Source organism: Chiroxiphia lanceolata, chromosome 9 (assembly GCF_009829145.1).
Source record: "Chiroxiphia lanceolata isolate bChiLan1 chromosome 9, bChiLan1.pri, whole genome shotgun sequence".
In the NCBI taxonomy this organism is placed as follows: Eukaryota; Metazoa; Chordata; class Aves; order Passeriformes; family Pipridae; genus Chiroxiphia; species Chiroxiphia lanceolata.
Window position 1 is genome coordinate 30314944 of NC_045645.1, and position 15696 is coordinate 30330639.

The following is a 15696-nucleotide window of genomic DNA, read 5'->3' on the forward strand; positions in this document are numbered from 1 at the left end:
CCGGAGCGCGGTGGGAAGTGTAGGCGGGGCGGGGCCGGACGTGCCGCTCCGCCCCGGGGCCGAGCGCGCCGCGGGCTCCGCGCACCGAACATGGCAGCGGCTGAGGCGGCCGAGGCCGCGCTGCAGCGGCGGCAGGAGGACGAGGAGGAGGAGGAGAAGGAGGAGAACGGGAACCATAACCATAACCATAACCATGGAGGCGGCGGCGACGCGGCGGCGCTCAGTGAGGGCCGGGCGGGGGCTGAGGGCGGGCGGGGGGAGCCGGGCCCGCCGGCCGGGGGCTGAGGGCGGGCGGGCGCCATGCGGAGCCCTGGGCGCGTTTGAATTTCCACCCCGGGCGCGTTTGAATTTCCACCCCGGGGCCGCCTCTCGGCTCCCTCCGCCCTCGCCGCGGAGCTCTGGGAGCTGGAGGCTCCCGGCTTCCCCGACCTGCTCCCACTGGGCCTCGGGCCGCTCTGAGCCCGCGACGCCGCGCTCGTGGCTCCCCTTCCCCCTGAACCCAGCGGTGCGTTGTCCCCGATGGTCGGTTGTTGTTCCTGGGGGGGCCGTGGGCAGCCCGGGGCGCGGGAGGCTCAGCCCGGGGCGCGGGAGGCTCAGCCCGGGGCGCGGGAGGCTCAGCCCGGGGCGCGGGAGGCTCAGCCCGGGGCGCGGGAGGCTCAGCCCGGGGCGCGGGAGGCTCAGCCCGGGGCGCGGGAGGCTCAGCCCGGGGCGCGGGGGGCTCAGCCCGGGGCGCGGGGGGCTCAGCCCGGGGCGCGGGGGGCTCAGCCCGGGGCGCGGGGGGCTCAGCCCCGCGTCTTTCCCCGCGGGATTGCGAGCCCAGGCTTGTCTGTGCCATGTGCTCTGTGCCGACCCTGCCGGAGCAGGGGCTGGGAACGCTGCGGTCCCTTCCAGCCTGGCCCGTTCTGGGGGGCCGTGAACTGGTCGTGCCGGGTTTCAGGTCCCCTCCTGCTGCAGCCTTACGGTTCGAGTGAACCGACACCTCTAATTAATTTTTTTCCTGTGTAAGTATAATTTAGGCTCTCTGAAGCGTTATTCTGATTTGTGCGTAATCAGTGATTCCTGAGAAGCATTTAAAAAAAAAATCCTGCAGTCTTTCTTCTGTAGCAGCCTGCTTTTCTTCAGCGTTCGGTGTGAAAGTTTACTTCTCTCTTTGTACATTTACATACTAATTACATTTATATATATACACGTATTCTCCTTTTTAACCGTTTTAACCTCTGCACGTGCTCTGAAGATGCAGATGGTCCATCTCGGGTGGATTTTTGTCACTGCTGTGCTCTCATTCTACATTTTTGTAACTCTTTCCATTTTTCTCACAGCACACAGTTATCATAATCGATAACTGTTACGGATTTCTTACCAAAAATCCTTTTACTTATTCATCTTCTTTCTGTCTGTTAATAAATTGTGTAGAAACTGTCACCAGGAATCCTACAACTTTAATAGAGCACTGGGCAGGTAATACAAGTCTGTCTTAGGTGAGTTGTCAGCTTAGAAACAGGTCTGTGAGGAGCACAGCAATGCTCTCTGAGTAGCAGTGCAGTCGTGATATATTTTAAGGTAGGTAGAATAATTTTCTTCGTTGCTTCTGTCTTTTGAAACAATTTCTCTAATCCTTGCCTTGAGGTATCCCATTTCCTCTTTCTGCTTTGTTTTTGCGATAACAAATATTTGTACCCAACTGCAATGTTTAAAAGAAAACAAACAAAAGTCCCCCAGGGGAATTCGAAGAACTGCTGCAAGATCCTTCCAGCCAGGAGTGGGTGGCTGGGGAAGACTACTAAAATCATGGAATTCTGGAATGGTTTGGGTTGGAAGGGACCTTAAGGATCACCCAGTCCCACCCCCTGCCATGGGCAGGGACACCTTCCAGTATCCCAGGTTGCTCCAAGCCCCATCCAGAGCACAACCAACACAGTCATGGATCCTCCGGGAATAACCTCAAACACAAACCAGTTTGTAACTCCGTGTGGTGCATCCCAGCTTTTGTGTTGGGAGAGGCAGCCAGTGGTTGACTTGTGTGCTCTCTCTGCATGCCGAGATCCTGCAGACATCTGTCCCACCCCGGCTGAGGAGCCTTAGCCTGCCCTGTTGCTCCTCAGTGACTGCACAGCCATTCCATGGCCTTGTTTCTTGTTGGAAACTCTCCTAGTCCCACATGTCCCTTGGAAGCTTGTGGGGTCGTTCGATAGGAGTGGCTTTCCGAATCCTTTCCTAGTGCCCCTGGGTGGGGAGGGCACCCACAGCTTCTGAGGATTTCTGACTTGGCTGTTTTTTGCCATTTTATTGTCCCATCACTCAGCCCCTTCAGTCCTTGATATTCCTCCTCAGGCCCATCTCGCTTTGCCCCAGGAGGTCATTCATTTGCAAATGCCGATGGCACCAGCACTTAACCCCTAGAATAGCAAATTCCTTCCTTGTTCCACTCTTTTTTCCCTGATTGTTCGAATTACAAACAATTCTAAGCTACTGTTACCAGACTTTCCCGGCCGTGGTATGTTGTTAGGAGAACTTGGACGTCCTCCTTGCCTGCTTTCCTTTGCTATCTTCCAGAAAAAATGTAAATATTATTTTGTTCACCTTAAACATCTGATAATACAGGTGGTGAGTTGAATAGCTTCAGCTGTCCAGGATGGCATTATTCCACGGTGGTTTCCAAGGATAATTGGAGTGATAATTAATCTCATATTATTCCCCAACATACTGTTTGGTTATGTTTTTTCCTCCTTCACACTTTTAGTCAGCATCGGGTTATTGGAAACGTTTGTGTGGTTCAGTTACATCAACGACACTTCCACTGGGTTTTTTTGTTTAAGATGGTGTGGTTGTCTCTGACAAAGTGAAAAGCAACAACCTGGATGTGAAAATTCCCGAGTCAGAATTGGAAACCGAAGAAAAAGGAACGGAGGAAGAACCTACAAGGGAATCAGATGGCAACATTTTGGATGTATCCTCTGATTTTCCACGAGGTTTGCTCTTAAACTCTAATATTTGTGTTGTGTGCTTGAGGTAGAGAAATAGGGGGAGAAAGGTGAAGGGAGTGTGTGAAATCTCATTTTACAGCTTTAAAACTCACCTGTATATCCCGAGCACACGGATCAATTACTTTGTCTCTCATAAGAAAACCTGAAGATTGATCTTGGAAAAGACACTGTGAAGGTTAAAGTCACTATAAAATCAATGTCACTCTAAAGTGGAATGTTCTGTGTGCTGGAACCAATAAAGCAGATTTATTGGATAAGCTAATTCTCTTCTTTTTAACAAATTCTCCACTGTTCCCCTTGACTGGTAAGTTGGAAAATCAGGTGGTGGATTTAGAGGTTGAACAGTTTCCTAAGGGAAAGAGGAAAAAGTGGTAGAATTTAATGTATTCTGGCTCTACAGTGAATAATTTTTCTTAAAATTGGTCCACTTTTGATTGATATTTTAATTTCGCCAGACAGTTCATAGGATGTTTTTATACTGCTTTGGGCATTATTTGCATTAAAAACAGGAGTAAATGGAATGTGACTTGATCTTTGTAGCTTATTTTTTCACATTTCCTATTTTAGAAGTTTGATGTGTATTAAAAAGAAGTAAGAATATGTGAAAATATACAGATCTTATTAAAGAGCCTTTCTGGGGATTAATTTTGGCAGTCATTCCTGCTGCCATGGAGGTTGAAGGATACAAATAAGGATTCCAGTTGGTACTACAGTCATTTTCTAACAGTGTTAGGTTTGAAATGATGCATAGAAAAGTAGCAGTAAACTAAACATAATTTTTAAACTGAGAGTGTTTAACTTCTGAATATTTCTGCTTTTTAGACAAACATATTTCAATTCAAAGACACCTGGCTGATCTGGAGAAACTGGCTGACCTGAGAGAAGGTGAGTTCACCAAGGCAGTGCCCCAGAACACACATCTCTGTGTTAAGGGTATTTCTGTTTTCCCTTAGTCTTTATTTTTAACACGCTACATGTATTTATAATGCTTGAAGACCAGGGCTTTTGTAAAAAAAGAGCTTTATGATTTATTCCCTTGCTCTTCTGCTAAATTCTGCCTGCAGGATTTCCAAGGCAAAATGATTTCATATAGAGCACATTGTCTTTTTTTGCACCTTAAAAAGATGTCAGATGCTTGCTTTCTCCAAAAGATTCAGGAGTTGGAAAGACAGAGTCTTGTTCTAACCTCTTAACTTGTTTGGGGTTTTTTTAAAACATTGCATGTCATCTGTAAAATTCTGTTGTTCCTCAGGGCTCTTCAGAAGTTGCATTAAACCTCATGTAGCTGGAGTAAAAAATACTAGAAAACAAAAGCTAAAGGTTGTAGAAGCTAATTATCTTCAAGGTGGTAGTGGTTCTTGCCTGTATTCAGTGGAGTACAAAGACTAAATCCATGAATTTGAAGTTTCTGTGGGCCTGCAATAGAATGTTCCTGGGGAATTCATCTTTAACTCCCATTGATATTACCTTCATGCTTTTTTTCTCTTGGCCTGCATGTTGGTTAACGTGAATGATACCTAAATTTTTTGTTTCTCGTGTTTTTCTGTTGTATTTTCAGACAAAAAGAAACCTTGTCCATTGTGTCCTGAGGAGAAATTCAAAGCTTGTTATAGTCATAAACTCCATCGTCACCTTCAGAACTTGCACTGGAAAGTTTCTGTTGAGTTCAAAGGTAATGGCAATCAGATTTGAACAGCAGATACCTGAACAAATTATGGGCATGGTCTGTGTTTCATCTTCTTAAATTTCCCTTCCTTAAGCATTTTGCTCCCAGCTCTGAATCAGAATGACACAATGAATTTTGAGCTGGGATGTAAAATGTAAAGGTGAAATAAAAGTAACTCTGTATTCTTCTACATACCAAAATAGTTCTACATTTTCTCTTCAAAAAAACAGTAGCTTGGCATGTCATAGAAGTTACTACAAGAAAATTACTTTAATAAAAGTTTTATTTATATTGAAATTATCAGACACGCACATGTGGTCATTTTTGGCTCATCATAAAGAGTCCATGGTTTCAGGTAAAGAATCTTAAGTATTTATTTAGTAGTATTTAGCATATTATTTAGTATTTTTTAGCCTTAATTGTTTTTTAACAAACTCTGTGATCTGTTTGTAAGGTGCATTAAAATGCCTACAAGAAGTTTAGGAAAGACAAAAAGGAGCAGTAGGTGGTTGTTAAAGAACAAGTATATGGGCTTGTGGGAAATAAAATGATAAGATTAAACTGAAAGTTGCCTGACTGGAGTGTCAGGTGTCTTGTCTTGTTTTTCTTCGACCGTAGTACATATATTTTATAGGAGTCCTCACAGAAGTCCTTTAGGCAGTACAAATATTTTTGTAAAAGACTCACAAGTACTTTTGAACTGGAGACCTGACATAGCTTTGTAGGATGCTCAGAGACTGATTAAAACAATTTGCTTTATGTAGATATTGTGCATTTTAAAATTTAAAATGTATAATTAGCAGATGAATTTCCCTGTGCAGAGGGTGAATGTACCAGATAATTGGTGATGTTCTCTGTGTGTTTGGGAGCCTTGACTGTGGTGCAGGACACAGCCATCCTGTTTATTTGCTGTGCTGTGTGTGGCTTTGTTTTCCAGGGTACAGGATGTGCATCTGTCACTTACCTTGTCGTCCAGTCAAACCAAACCTCGCTGGAGACCAGGTACAAACACTGAATCACAGAGAAATGCTTGTTACTGTACAGACTGGGGGAAATGGGTGATTTAGGGGAACTTTGGAGATCCAATGAGTTGCCAAGTCCATCTTGCTCTGCCATGTGTGGGCTGAGTTGTTGGTGCAGAGTGCAAGTGCTGGACAGAACTGCCGGGTGGCTGGATGTGGTTACACCTCTCACTGTGGTGGGCAGCTGCCTAGAGCATCTCTGCCTGGAGATTCCAAGTATTCTGAATGCTCTGGAGGTAACTTATGACCACGTTTCTGTTTTCTGGAACTACATAGAATATCATGTTTTACAGACCTTGTCAAAGATGGGAGCCCATTACCACTGTATCATCTGCTCAGCAACTATCACCCGAAGGACTGACATGATAGGTCACATTAACAGGCATGTGAACAAGGGAGAGACTGAGTCAAGGTTTATTACAGGTGGGTTCTGAGCTACAGCAAACATTCAGTCCTTGTATACCACATAGCACCTGCAATAACTGTGATATGGGGGTGAGAGACACGAGAAAACCTCCAGAACAGATTTAGCTTTACTAATGAAAAATCTGCCCTCGTATTTCAGAACTTCTGTTTGCCTCAGAAGTGTTGCAGTGTTGTGCTTTAGTCTCTGCATTGGCAGGTTACTCTGCTCTTACTGATCACTAATATTCCCTTCACACTTAGTTCAATGTTGTAAGTACCAGTTTCTGTGTCTCCAAAAGAATGAGGGACATGGCACCCACAAAACAGTATAAAAATCCTTCACTTTTTATCCAAACTGCACCAACCTGGCTTCCCAAACCAAGGTGATGGTTTTTTTAGTCCCAGAGTTGCAGTAGGGGTGCCAGTAGTTCTTTGGTAAATTACAATCCTGCCTGACTTTCTCCAGAATGGGGCTTTTGTTTTTTAAACTTGGATAAACTAGATGGAAAACATTTTAAAATCGTTGGAATGCTAGTAGTTTAATGCCTGGGCAGCAGTTTGCATGTCTGAGAAGCTACAGTGGTATCCATACCTTGAGCTTAAGCAGAGTTTGTGCTGTGCAATACATTAATCTCTGTGTGGTTCCCTTCAGAACTGTAAGTAAAGAAAGGCCCATTTGTCATTTTTTAACAAAAGGAGAACTTCAGAGCTCAGGTGTTTTGTGCTTTGTAGGTGCTTTGACAACTCCTGGGGCCTCTGAAGGTGGAGCAGATAAACCACCTGTGTGTTTTGAGAGCTCTGAGAGAGAGGCAGGCTGAGCTCTGGCATGTATCTAGTTGGTATAAATTTTTCCTGGTCATTCCTAGGTAAGTTTTAGGCTGGGGATTGCTCAGAGGAATGATAGTCAGATACTGTTTACACAGAGCTTAAGTGCTGGAATTGTCCCTGTGCTGTGTAGGCACGTTTCATGGAGCTGTTTGATCACTTAGAGAGATTAGATGCAGGATTTTGAGGGCTTTTTGCAGTTCACTGATACGCATTCAGGACTATGTTAATAGGGTTTTAATTAATTAGCAGTGTATTGTGTTTGAACATGTAAACCAGAGCTAAGCCTCAGGCTCAGGGACTGGCTTTCTTCAATGTGAGTGGATGCATAGGAGCCCAACTGAGGAACAAATCTGATCTTGTATGGGAAGAAAATGGTGCTAGAGTGTGATCCTTATCTGCCACTCTTGAGATTAGAAGACAAATTGTTGCCTGTTCCGTCCTTGTCTTTGTCAGCTGCTCCGTGTGCTGGTTGGGTTACAGCATAACCAGAGCTTGTGGCTGTGCGGGAGCAGTGTGGCCATGGGATTTCTCAAGTGTGCTGATGTTCATTCCAGTTCTCACTGATTCTTTCCTTCCCCCTCAATTCCTTTCCCTCAGTTCGTGCTCCCACAAACGAAGTGATCAAAGAGTCAGCCACGGATGTGCAGGTTCTTCCCAACCACTCCACACCCCAGAAAACAGATTCCTATTTTAATCCCAAAATGAAACTCAACAGGTAAGAGAACAGGGAGTGGGGAGGATGCACCAGAGGGGGGTTGAGTTGGTAGTGAAAAACACATGTTTTAAAAAACAGGCCCTGTGAAATTTTTGTTCAGAGGGCAGGAGAAAGGAGTTTTCCATCAGAAAACTCTTCCTGAGAAATAATATTTAAACCCAAGAACACTATATGGGAAATACTGTAATTTCTGAAGCAATTAAGTATCTTTCTGTAATTAGTAGATTTAAGAATGTCCTGCTGTAGAATTACAACTTTTAAGTGGAGCTGAGGCTTTTGATTTACAATTCTTTTACAACGTAAAAGATAGAGTTTAGCTTAAATGTTCCACTGTTGTGTTCAAGGGAGATAAATAAGGAAAAGGAGGGGAAAATACTTAATCTCCTTACTGTGCCCATTGTTTTTTCTTTTGAAGGCAGTTGATCTTCTGTGCACTGGCCGTGCTGGCTGAGGAGCGTAAACCCATTGAGTGTTTGGATGCTTTTGGGGCCACTGGTAAAGTCATTTCTTTAATACTTTGCTTAATACCCAACAGTAAGAAGCTGCAGAAATCAAAACTGACATCACGTAGTCAAAAATAATGAGAAACACAGTAATTTCTTCCTTAGGCAGGCACTCATTAGCTTACATACAAAACCCCAGCCATCTAGAGCCTGGTATTCAGCCTTTTAAAGAGGCTTTGAATAATACTAAATCAAAGTTTAGTGGTCTCCTTCAAATCAGTCCCTGGAATGGCGTCTTCCTATGCTTGTGTCCAAGGTCACAGGTCTCTTGTAACTCCATGGATGTGGAATTTGGCTGTGAAATGAACCCGTGGTTTAAAAATGGGGTTGAACTCAGAGTTCTTTATCACAGTCATCTCTTAATTGATTCCCGAAGTTCTGACCACGAGTGTAGAGCAGCTCTATCAGTGTCTGTTGAGCAGTGTCTGAAGAGATGGTGGATTTTACAGTGCTCTGTCATAGAACTCTGCTGTACTGGAGTGTTAAGCCAAGGGGCTCTCCCAGAGAGTGTGGGTCCAGCTTTCTTAAATTCTGCAAAATCACAGGCCTTTGGGTCTGTAACCCTGATTATCATGTAAGAAAGTGATAGGTAAGACTGTCCCTTTCCATACCCCATTGTCACCCTGCTGAGGCAGAAGGTCACAGTTTTTCAGGAACATGACAAAATTTGCATCACACACACAGTTCTGTATGATAAGAATTGTAAACCATGGATTTTTCTTGTCAAGTTCAGCAATGCAGAAACCAATTCCTTCTTCTGTCCAATTCTGTTTTTCCTCAGGTATAATGGGACTGCAGTGGGCAAAGCACCTCAGGAGTTCTGTGAAAGTTACAATTAATGATTGTAACGAGAATTCCGTGAAAATCATCAAGGAAAACTGTCATTTAAACAAAATGAAGGTGAAGCTGAACATGAAGGAAGGAGACAGTGATGGAACTGTGGGAGATGGAGAAGAAAACACTGACACCATTGAGGTGACCAAAATGGATGCCAATGTTATCATGCATTTGAGATCATTTGATTTCATGTAAGTGTTGAATCTGTCAAAATTTTCTCGTTTGATGATGACACATCCCACCCCCACATCCCAGTGTGTGATTATTTGGAGAATTATGAAAGAGTCAGCCAACAGTCACTTGGTCTTTTAAATATAATTCTGTTTTCCCAGACACGATGTGGGGACAGAACTTTAATCTTAAATATTTTAGAAGTTGCTATAAAAATATTTGCTCTTCCAGAATGGACTTTAAATATACGTGAAAATGTTAGGGTAAACTGGAATTTTTTTATATAACTTCATTGTTCGATGAAGAGAAATGTCAAATCAGTCTTTTTTTTTTTCCTTAAAACTTCTACTGGTTTAAAATTCATCCCTTTGCATGTTGTTGTGTAGGAAAGTTTATTGCATCTCTTTTAACCATTTTCAGCATATTAATTTTCAGTTAAAGTAGGCTAATTCTTCCAGGTTGAGTTTAGAGATGCATGCATTCAAAACCTGTATAGACATCAAAATAAATGGTGGGATTTTTTTTATATTATTATTGGAAGTTTTAGTCCTGGTCCTTCTTTTTGTTTTAAATAAGTGAAGGTTATAAAATAGTGTTTTCCTCAGTGTAAAACTAAACTCTGGAGCATTTATAGACACTCAGTGGTGTTTCCTTTGTTTTCAGCCACTTGGACCCTTTTGGAACTTCAGTGAATTACCTGGATTCTGCCTTTAGGAATGTGAGAAACCTTGGGATTGTGTCCTTGACATCCACAGACATCAGCTCTCTGTATGCAAAGGCTCAGCACGTCGCCCTGCGCCACTATGGGTGCAACATTGTCAGGACAGAGTACTACAAGGAGCTGGCAGCCAGGATTGTCATTGCTGCTGTCACCAGGTACTGCTGAACCACCTCCAGTCACGGTAAAAAGCCATTAGGTAATTATTAGAAATAATTAGTGAGTGGGCAGGTACAAATGCATCAGTGGGGTAGGGGCGTGGGATGGCAATAGGAAATACCCACCCAGATTTGCACACTCTTCTATTCCTCTGTCAGCTTTGTCATTTAAAGCTGCACAGGACTTTATAAATGCTAATTAAACTGCTTGGATGGCTTCTTGCTTCAGTGGAACCTGATGTTCACTTCAGATCCTCACTCTTGAGGTTCAGGAGATAGGTGTCATCACTGACTTGCCAAATTAGTCATTGGCATGTAGATACTCAGTACATTCAGTCTGTTGAATAAATGAAGGCATAGAACCTAACTGGGAAAAAGAAAAGATACAGGATTGGACACCTGCTTGGAAAAGCTGGGGGGGAAATGAGCACACAGAGGTTTTGGGAATGCCAGAGCACAAATGCTGACATGAACATAGTTAGATTTTGCTTGTCCATCTCCCTGCACGTGTGATGATGCAGGGGGAAGACCAGTATTTCTAGATGTGATAAAAAGAAGTAAACCAGGATTTGCTTGGCCTGGCAGGAGGGTTGCAAACCAAGGCACTTCAGAAACACCACTTTCTCCTGATCTCTCAAACCTTGAGTCCATCTCTCCAGATGAGCTCCAGCACCTCGCAGCAGGTCCAGGTGTCCGTGGCAGTGTTTGAATTTGATACAGTCTGGTTTTCTTTCCCTTCCCAGAGCTGCAGCTCGCTGTAACAAAGGCATTGAGGTGTTGCTGGCAGTGGCTCTGGAGCACTTTGTCCTGGTGGTGGTCAGAGTTCTGAGGGGCCCATCCACTGCAGACGACTCCGCAAAGAAAATCCGGTACCTCATCCACTGCCAGTGGTGTGAAGAGAGGATTTTTCAAAAAGAGGGTAATATGATAGAAGGTAAATGGCTTTTTTTTTTCACTTCTAGAAGGTCTGATTCCTGTGTCTCTGTTTTGTGCCTTGCTTATATTTACATCCCATTAGTAACGGTTCCCTTGGATGTAACAATGGGTGTTTTGTGTGAGGTGGAGGGGGCACTGTGCTTTGTGGTCATGGGTTAGATTAGTTGTGTGCATGGATCTTGCTGTAAATGTGCTGGATTTGTGGCACAGGTTGCCCAGAGAAGCTGTGGCTGCCCCTGGATCCCTGGAAGTGTCCAAAGCCAGCTTGGATGGGGCTTGGAGCAACCTGGGCTAGTGGAAGGTGTCCCTGCCCATGGCACGGGGTGCAGTGAGATGAGCTTTAAGGTCCCTTCCAGCCCAAACCATTCTGGGATTTGTCTCTAGACAGAACATCCTACTAACTAGCTGTAGCTGCTGAAGCATGGATCTGCCATTTCAGGAAAGGCCAGAAGAGTGGGGCAGCCTTGGCTACTGTTGGGTTCCTCCAGACAGCAGCAGCTTGACAGGTTTTGGTGTCAGGTTGCTTTTCTGCTGCTCATTTCAGTTCCTTAAATTGTAGTGGACTGCACAGTCATACTTTCCCCTCCTGTTGTTCATGGGCTGTACTAATACACGGGTCAGCAGAGGGAGGAGACAAAAATTACACTAGAGATGATGCTTTGAATGAATATAAAAGCTAAAACCTTGTTTCAAAGTCAGGGGCTCTTGGACGTCTCGCTCCTAACTGGTCCTGCCCTGCTCCAGGTCAGGTGCATGAGCTTGGTATTAAAAAGGTTTTTTAAAAAATCAGATAGAGTTCTAAGGATGGGAATGAGTAACTGGTAATTACAGTGGTAGAGATCTTAATTAGTAAGTGAATTGTTTACTTAATGTCTTAGTTGCACAGGGCTTAGAAAACTTGTAGGTGTTTTGTAGGTGTGGTTGGCTGTGTCTGAAATGTTTTTGGCTGTATTTACTATTAACCTGGACAATTTGTACATAAGTGTAGGAAGGCAAATAATTTCCCTGTTACTTGAAAAAAACATAGGAAGTTATGTGGCTTTTTTTTTCCCTTCAGTGTTTTAACACTGCTTTAAAGATCAAGTCATCAGTCACTAAATTCTCAGCTTGAGCTGCTTGGCAGCAGTGAGAACAGTGTCACACTCGTGCTGCTGCCCTTCCACTCTCTCCCCTGCAGTGGGCTCTGGCTGTGTCTCTGCAGTAACAAAGGCATTGCTGGCTGTTCCCCACAACTTCAGCCCTGTTTTTCTGTTGCAGAGAACCCTTACCAGCAGCTGCCCTGTGACTGCCATGGCAGCATGCCCGGGAGGACAGCCGTGGTCCTGGGGCCTCTCTGGTGAGTGCAGTTGGGTTGAAGGAGCTCTGAGGGGCAGTTGTCAGTCCTGTCACATTCCCATTCTGTTGGGAATGTCAGCACGACAAAAGGAGTTGCATCAATAAGGAGGAATTCAGGAAACAGATCATGGATCTCAGTGTAGTCAGTTGTTCAGTTCTTGCTTTTGTTCAAACCACTTAATAAATAATAACAAGCTTGCTTTAGATTTCACACTCAGTGCACTCATGGAACACGTCCTGCACAGGGGAATCTCCCTCTGTGTTCCTCTAGTGGTCTGATGTTAAGCAACTCCTTTTTACTCTATGCTTGTGGAGAATTCATTTAGTAAATCATTACATGTACTGACCATAGTAAATAAGACACTGCTTGATAATTAAGACTTGTGAGAAACAAGAGCAAAGCTTTTTAAGTCTTTTGACCATTTCAAAGCAGCGTTAAAAACAGCTGACAATTGACAGTACCTTTCTTGTGGGGGTTAAATGACTTTCTCAACATATTAGGGCAGAAACAAAATACCTATTCTTGAGATCTTGAATATTTTTTTAATAAGACCGATGTTACTGTCATTGCAAACCAAGCAATTCAGCTTTGATAAGTTAAAAACACTTTCAGCCTGATGCAGCACTTTGGTGGAGCAATTGCCAATCAATTTGGGCAGGAGATTTCTAGAGCGGTTTTTTCGTTTTCATTAAAAGAAGTGTTAACTTTTCATCCCCCTTGCATGTCCCAGGTCAGGGAGCCTCTTTAACACTGGATTCCTCAGGAGAATGCTGTTGGAGGCTGTGCAGTATGGCTTGGATGAAGCCCAGCCACTCCTGAAGACATTAGTTTGTGAAGCAGAGTGCACAACTTTAAAACATTTCTCTACCCATGGTCCTGGTGATGAGAACAAGCAAGGTGAGAAGAAGGGCAGCTCTGTGGTGATTTACAGATGCTGCTCGGTGATAACTTATTTAACAGCAGTGTGTCCATAAAATTCAATGCATTATTGAATAACAGAATGAATTCTTTCTGTGTAATTATTTTTCCACTTTACAGTAGAACTAATTTTGACTTTATTCCTATTCTAGAAGAGTGTGGTGTGTATATTAAAACCTCAAACACTTCTGCAGAGTCCTACGTGGTACCTGGTAAGTGGATCGTTTTGCTGTAGCAGGTGGGCAGGTTTTGTTCTTTACTCAGGAGTTTTTCTCCACTGAATACTGATTTTACTTCATCTTAATCTCTCATCATATTTATCATATCATCATATTGGTAAATGCTGAATGCTCCATGAAGCCCACTTTGTTTGCTATGACTGAAACCAGCCTGTTCATGAAATCCAGGCTCGATTTTAACTCTGCACGTACTGCCTTGGAAAAGCACAGGGGGAGGTGCTGCGAGGCTCCTTTCATGGGCTGCCTTGGGCTTCGGTGGCATTTTGTGGGGTCTCCCTGGCTATTCACTGGTGTCCTGGCCTGTTTCTGTGGTGCAGGGAAGAGGAAGGGTGAGGAGGTGATGCGCGGGGCCAAGCGCCAGCGAGCGGAGCACAGCGCCGAGCACCCCGCCTTCTACTACAACGTGCACCGGCACAGCATCCGCGGCATGAACATGCCAAAGTAAGGCTGCCCCCAACACGGCTCCTGCTCAGGCAGCCTCAGCAGCAACACCTGCTTTTTACATGTGTGCCTCTGGTTTTTTCCAGGTTGAACAAGTTCCTGAACTACCTGTCCGAAGCTGGGTACAGGGTGAGCCGCACCCACTTCGACCCCATGGGGGTGCGCACCAACGCGCCCCTGGCGCAGTTCAAGACTGTCCTCATGAAGTACAGCACCCCCACGTACACGGGGGGGCAGGCAGAAGGGCCTGTCCACCTCCCTGGAGATGTCCAAGTGGAAGAAGAGGTTCCAGCTGCTGCAGATACCAAGGAAGAAGATGCTGAGTTTCCAGAAGAAGATAAATCCGGAGTCGCTGAAGCCGTTTCCACACCATCCTACCCCACTGACTGTGCAGCTGATTAATGTGGATAGTTTTGTTCATGCATCAGGATGTTCCAGACTCGAACACACCCCATTCCAGTGAGCTACTCCTTCTTCCCAAACTGCAGTTTGAACATTTCAGCTGCCCGTTTTACTTTGAAGGGGCATTTTAGACTTATGTAGCAAAACTTAGCCCTCATCCCAGCCTGGCTACAGTCATGGAACTGTGCAAAGGTCTTGGAGAGTTACCTGCTTTTACACTCCCATGCCCTTCACACTGAGGCTGCTCCCCTGTCTGGTCAAGCCCTACTGCCAGCACAGCATCCAGGAGGGTGGACAGGGCCAAAAGTCTTCAGCAGTTTGGATGTGAGGTGGAAGTGAAACAGCATGTTCCTAAAAAGCATCACTCCTAAAACGTGGCTGGTTACAATCCAGAGGGAGGGCATGCTAAGGTAAGAATGTACCACAGGATAAAATGCAAAGTGAGTTGAAGACAGGAATTCCTGCCTGGGTGCACCTGGAGCTCCAGGCTGCACATGGAACTGTGTTCAGGTCCCTTTCCATAGCCCTGCTCCAGGGGAGAAGGGAAGGAAGGTGACATGACTGCTACTGAAACTCCAGTGTATAACCAAACCTTAGTGAATTGTGTAGTCACTTTAGGTAGTTGTTTGCTCAGAGGTCACACTGGTTGTGTGCTGCAGAAAGGTACAGGGACGAGGGACCACAGCTGACATTCAGGTGAAGTTCTGCCATGAGTTTGTCAATAATAAACCTTAGGTGAGAAAAATCTCTTCTGTGAACGAGCAGAGGTGCTGTGTGTTGGCAGTGGGTTCTGGTTTCTTTAAATACATGGCAGCATTCCAGCCAAACAAGCTTGACTTTGTCCTTTTTTTCCCCCAAACTTTGTTCTGATGCTTCTGTATTTCAGTTGAGTAAGGACCAGCTCTCACAGTGTTTCTCACAGGTTTGGTGTTCAGCTGGCCCCTGGTGTTAGGGTTATCAGAGCAGAGTATCAGGGCTTATTATCCTTATTTATCCATCTCTGAAACTTTGCAACAAGAGTACCATGACTGATACACTCCTGATTATGCAGAACTTCCCACACTCCTGTCAGACCAGAAGTTGCTGCCTCTTACACCCTCTTCAATTCCAGAGCTCTTTGGTGATGAGTTATTTTCACTCTGCTCTGATTCAAAAAAGAGGAGCCCACTGAAGGGATCATGGATCAGTGATACAGCAACAGAGTTTCCTTCAAAAATGCAGTGCTTATAGTTCTTTTCCAGAGATCACCTGGGATCAAATTGGAAAGAGAGAGGGAGAAGGAAGAGAATTTCATGTTCCCTAGTTGCATTTTTGGGTTTTTAGGTGGAATGTGTTGGCAGGCTGTGCTTGCAGGTAACATACTGCTCACTTCAGTGTTAATGGATCAGTCCTACAGTTGGTTACCTGGAGCAAAAAT

At 44.7% G+C, this 15696-nt stretch overlaps 1 protein-coding gene across 1 annotated transcript; it reads left to right on the plus strand.

Annotated features, from left to right (window-relative positions):
* Positions 1-32: 32 nt before the first annotated feature.
* On the plus strand, positions 33-15110 carry TRMT1L (tRNA methyltransferase 1 like). Its single transcript, XM_032696264.1, has 16 exons — positions 33-223; positions 2817-2969; positions 3807-3869; positions 4543-4656; positions 5588-5652; positions 5966-6095; positions 7503-7620; positions 8036-8115; positions 8905-9151; positions 9795-10007; positions 10751-10941; positions 12201-12279; positions 13010-13176; positions 13350-13409; positions 13754-13877; positions 13964-15110. The coding sequence occupies exons 1-16, from the start codon at positions 91-93 to the stop codon at positions 14277-14279; spliced, it is 2253 nt and encodes a 750-aa protein (XP_032552155.1). The 5' UTR covers positions 33-90; the 3' UTR covers positions 14280-15110.
* The last annotated feature ends 586 nt before the right edge of the window (positions 15111-15696 follow it).

Excerpts from the sequence above, each read along its gene's own strand:
- TRMT1L (XM_032696264.1), top strand. The coding sequence starts at position 91 with ATGGCAGCGGCTGAGGCGGCCGAGGCCGCGCTGCAGCGGCGGCAGGAG. Across the intron at positions 3,870-4,542 it reads ACTGGCTGACCTGAGAGAAG|ACAAAAAGAAACCTTGTCCA; the intron begins GTGAGTTCACCA and ends TTGTATTTTCAG. Across the intron at positions 9,152-9,794 it reads TTGAGATCATTTGATTTCAT|CCACTTGGACCCTTTTGGAA; the intron begins GTAAGTGTTGAA and ends CTTTGTTTTCAG.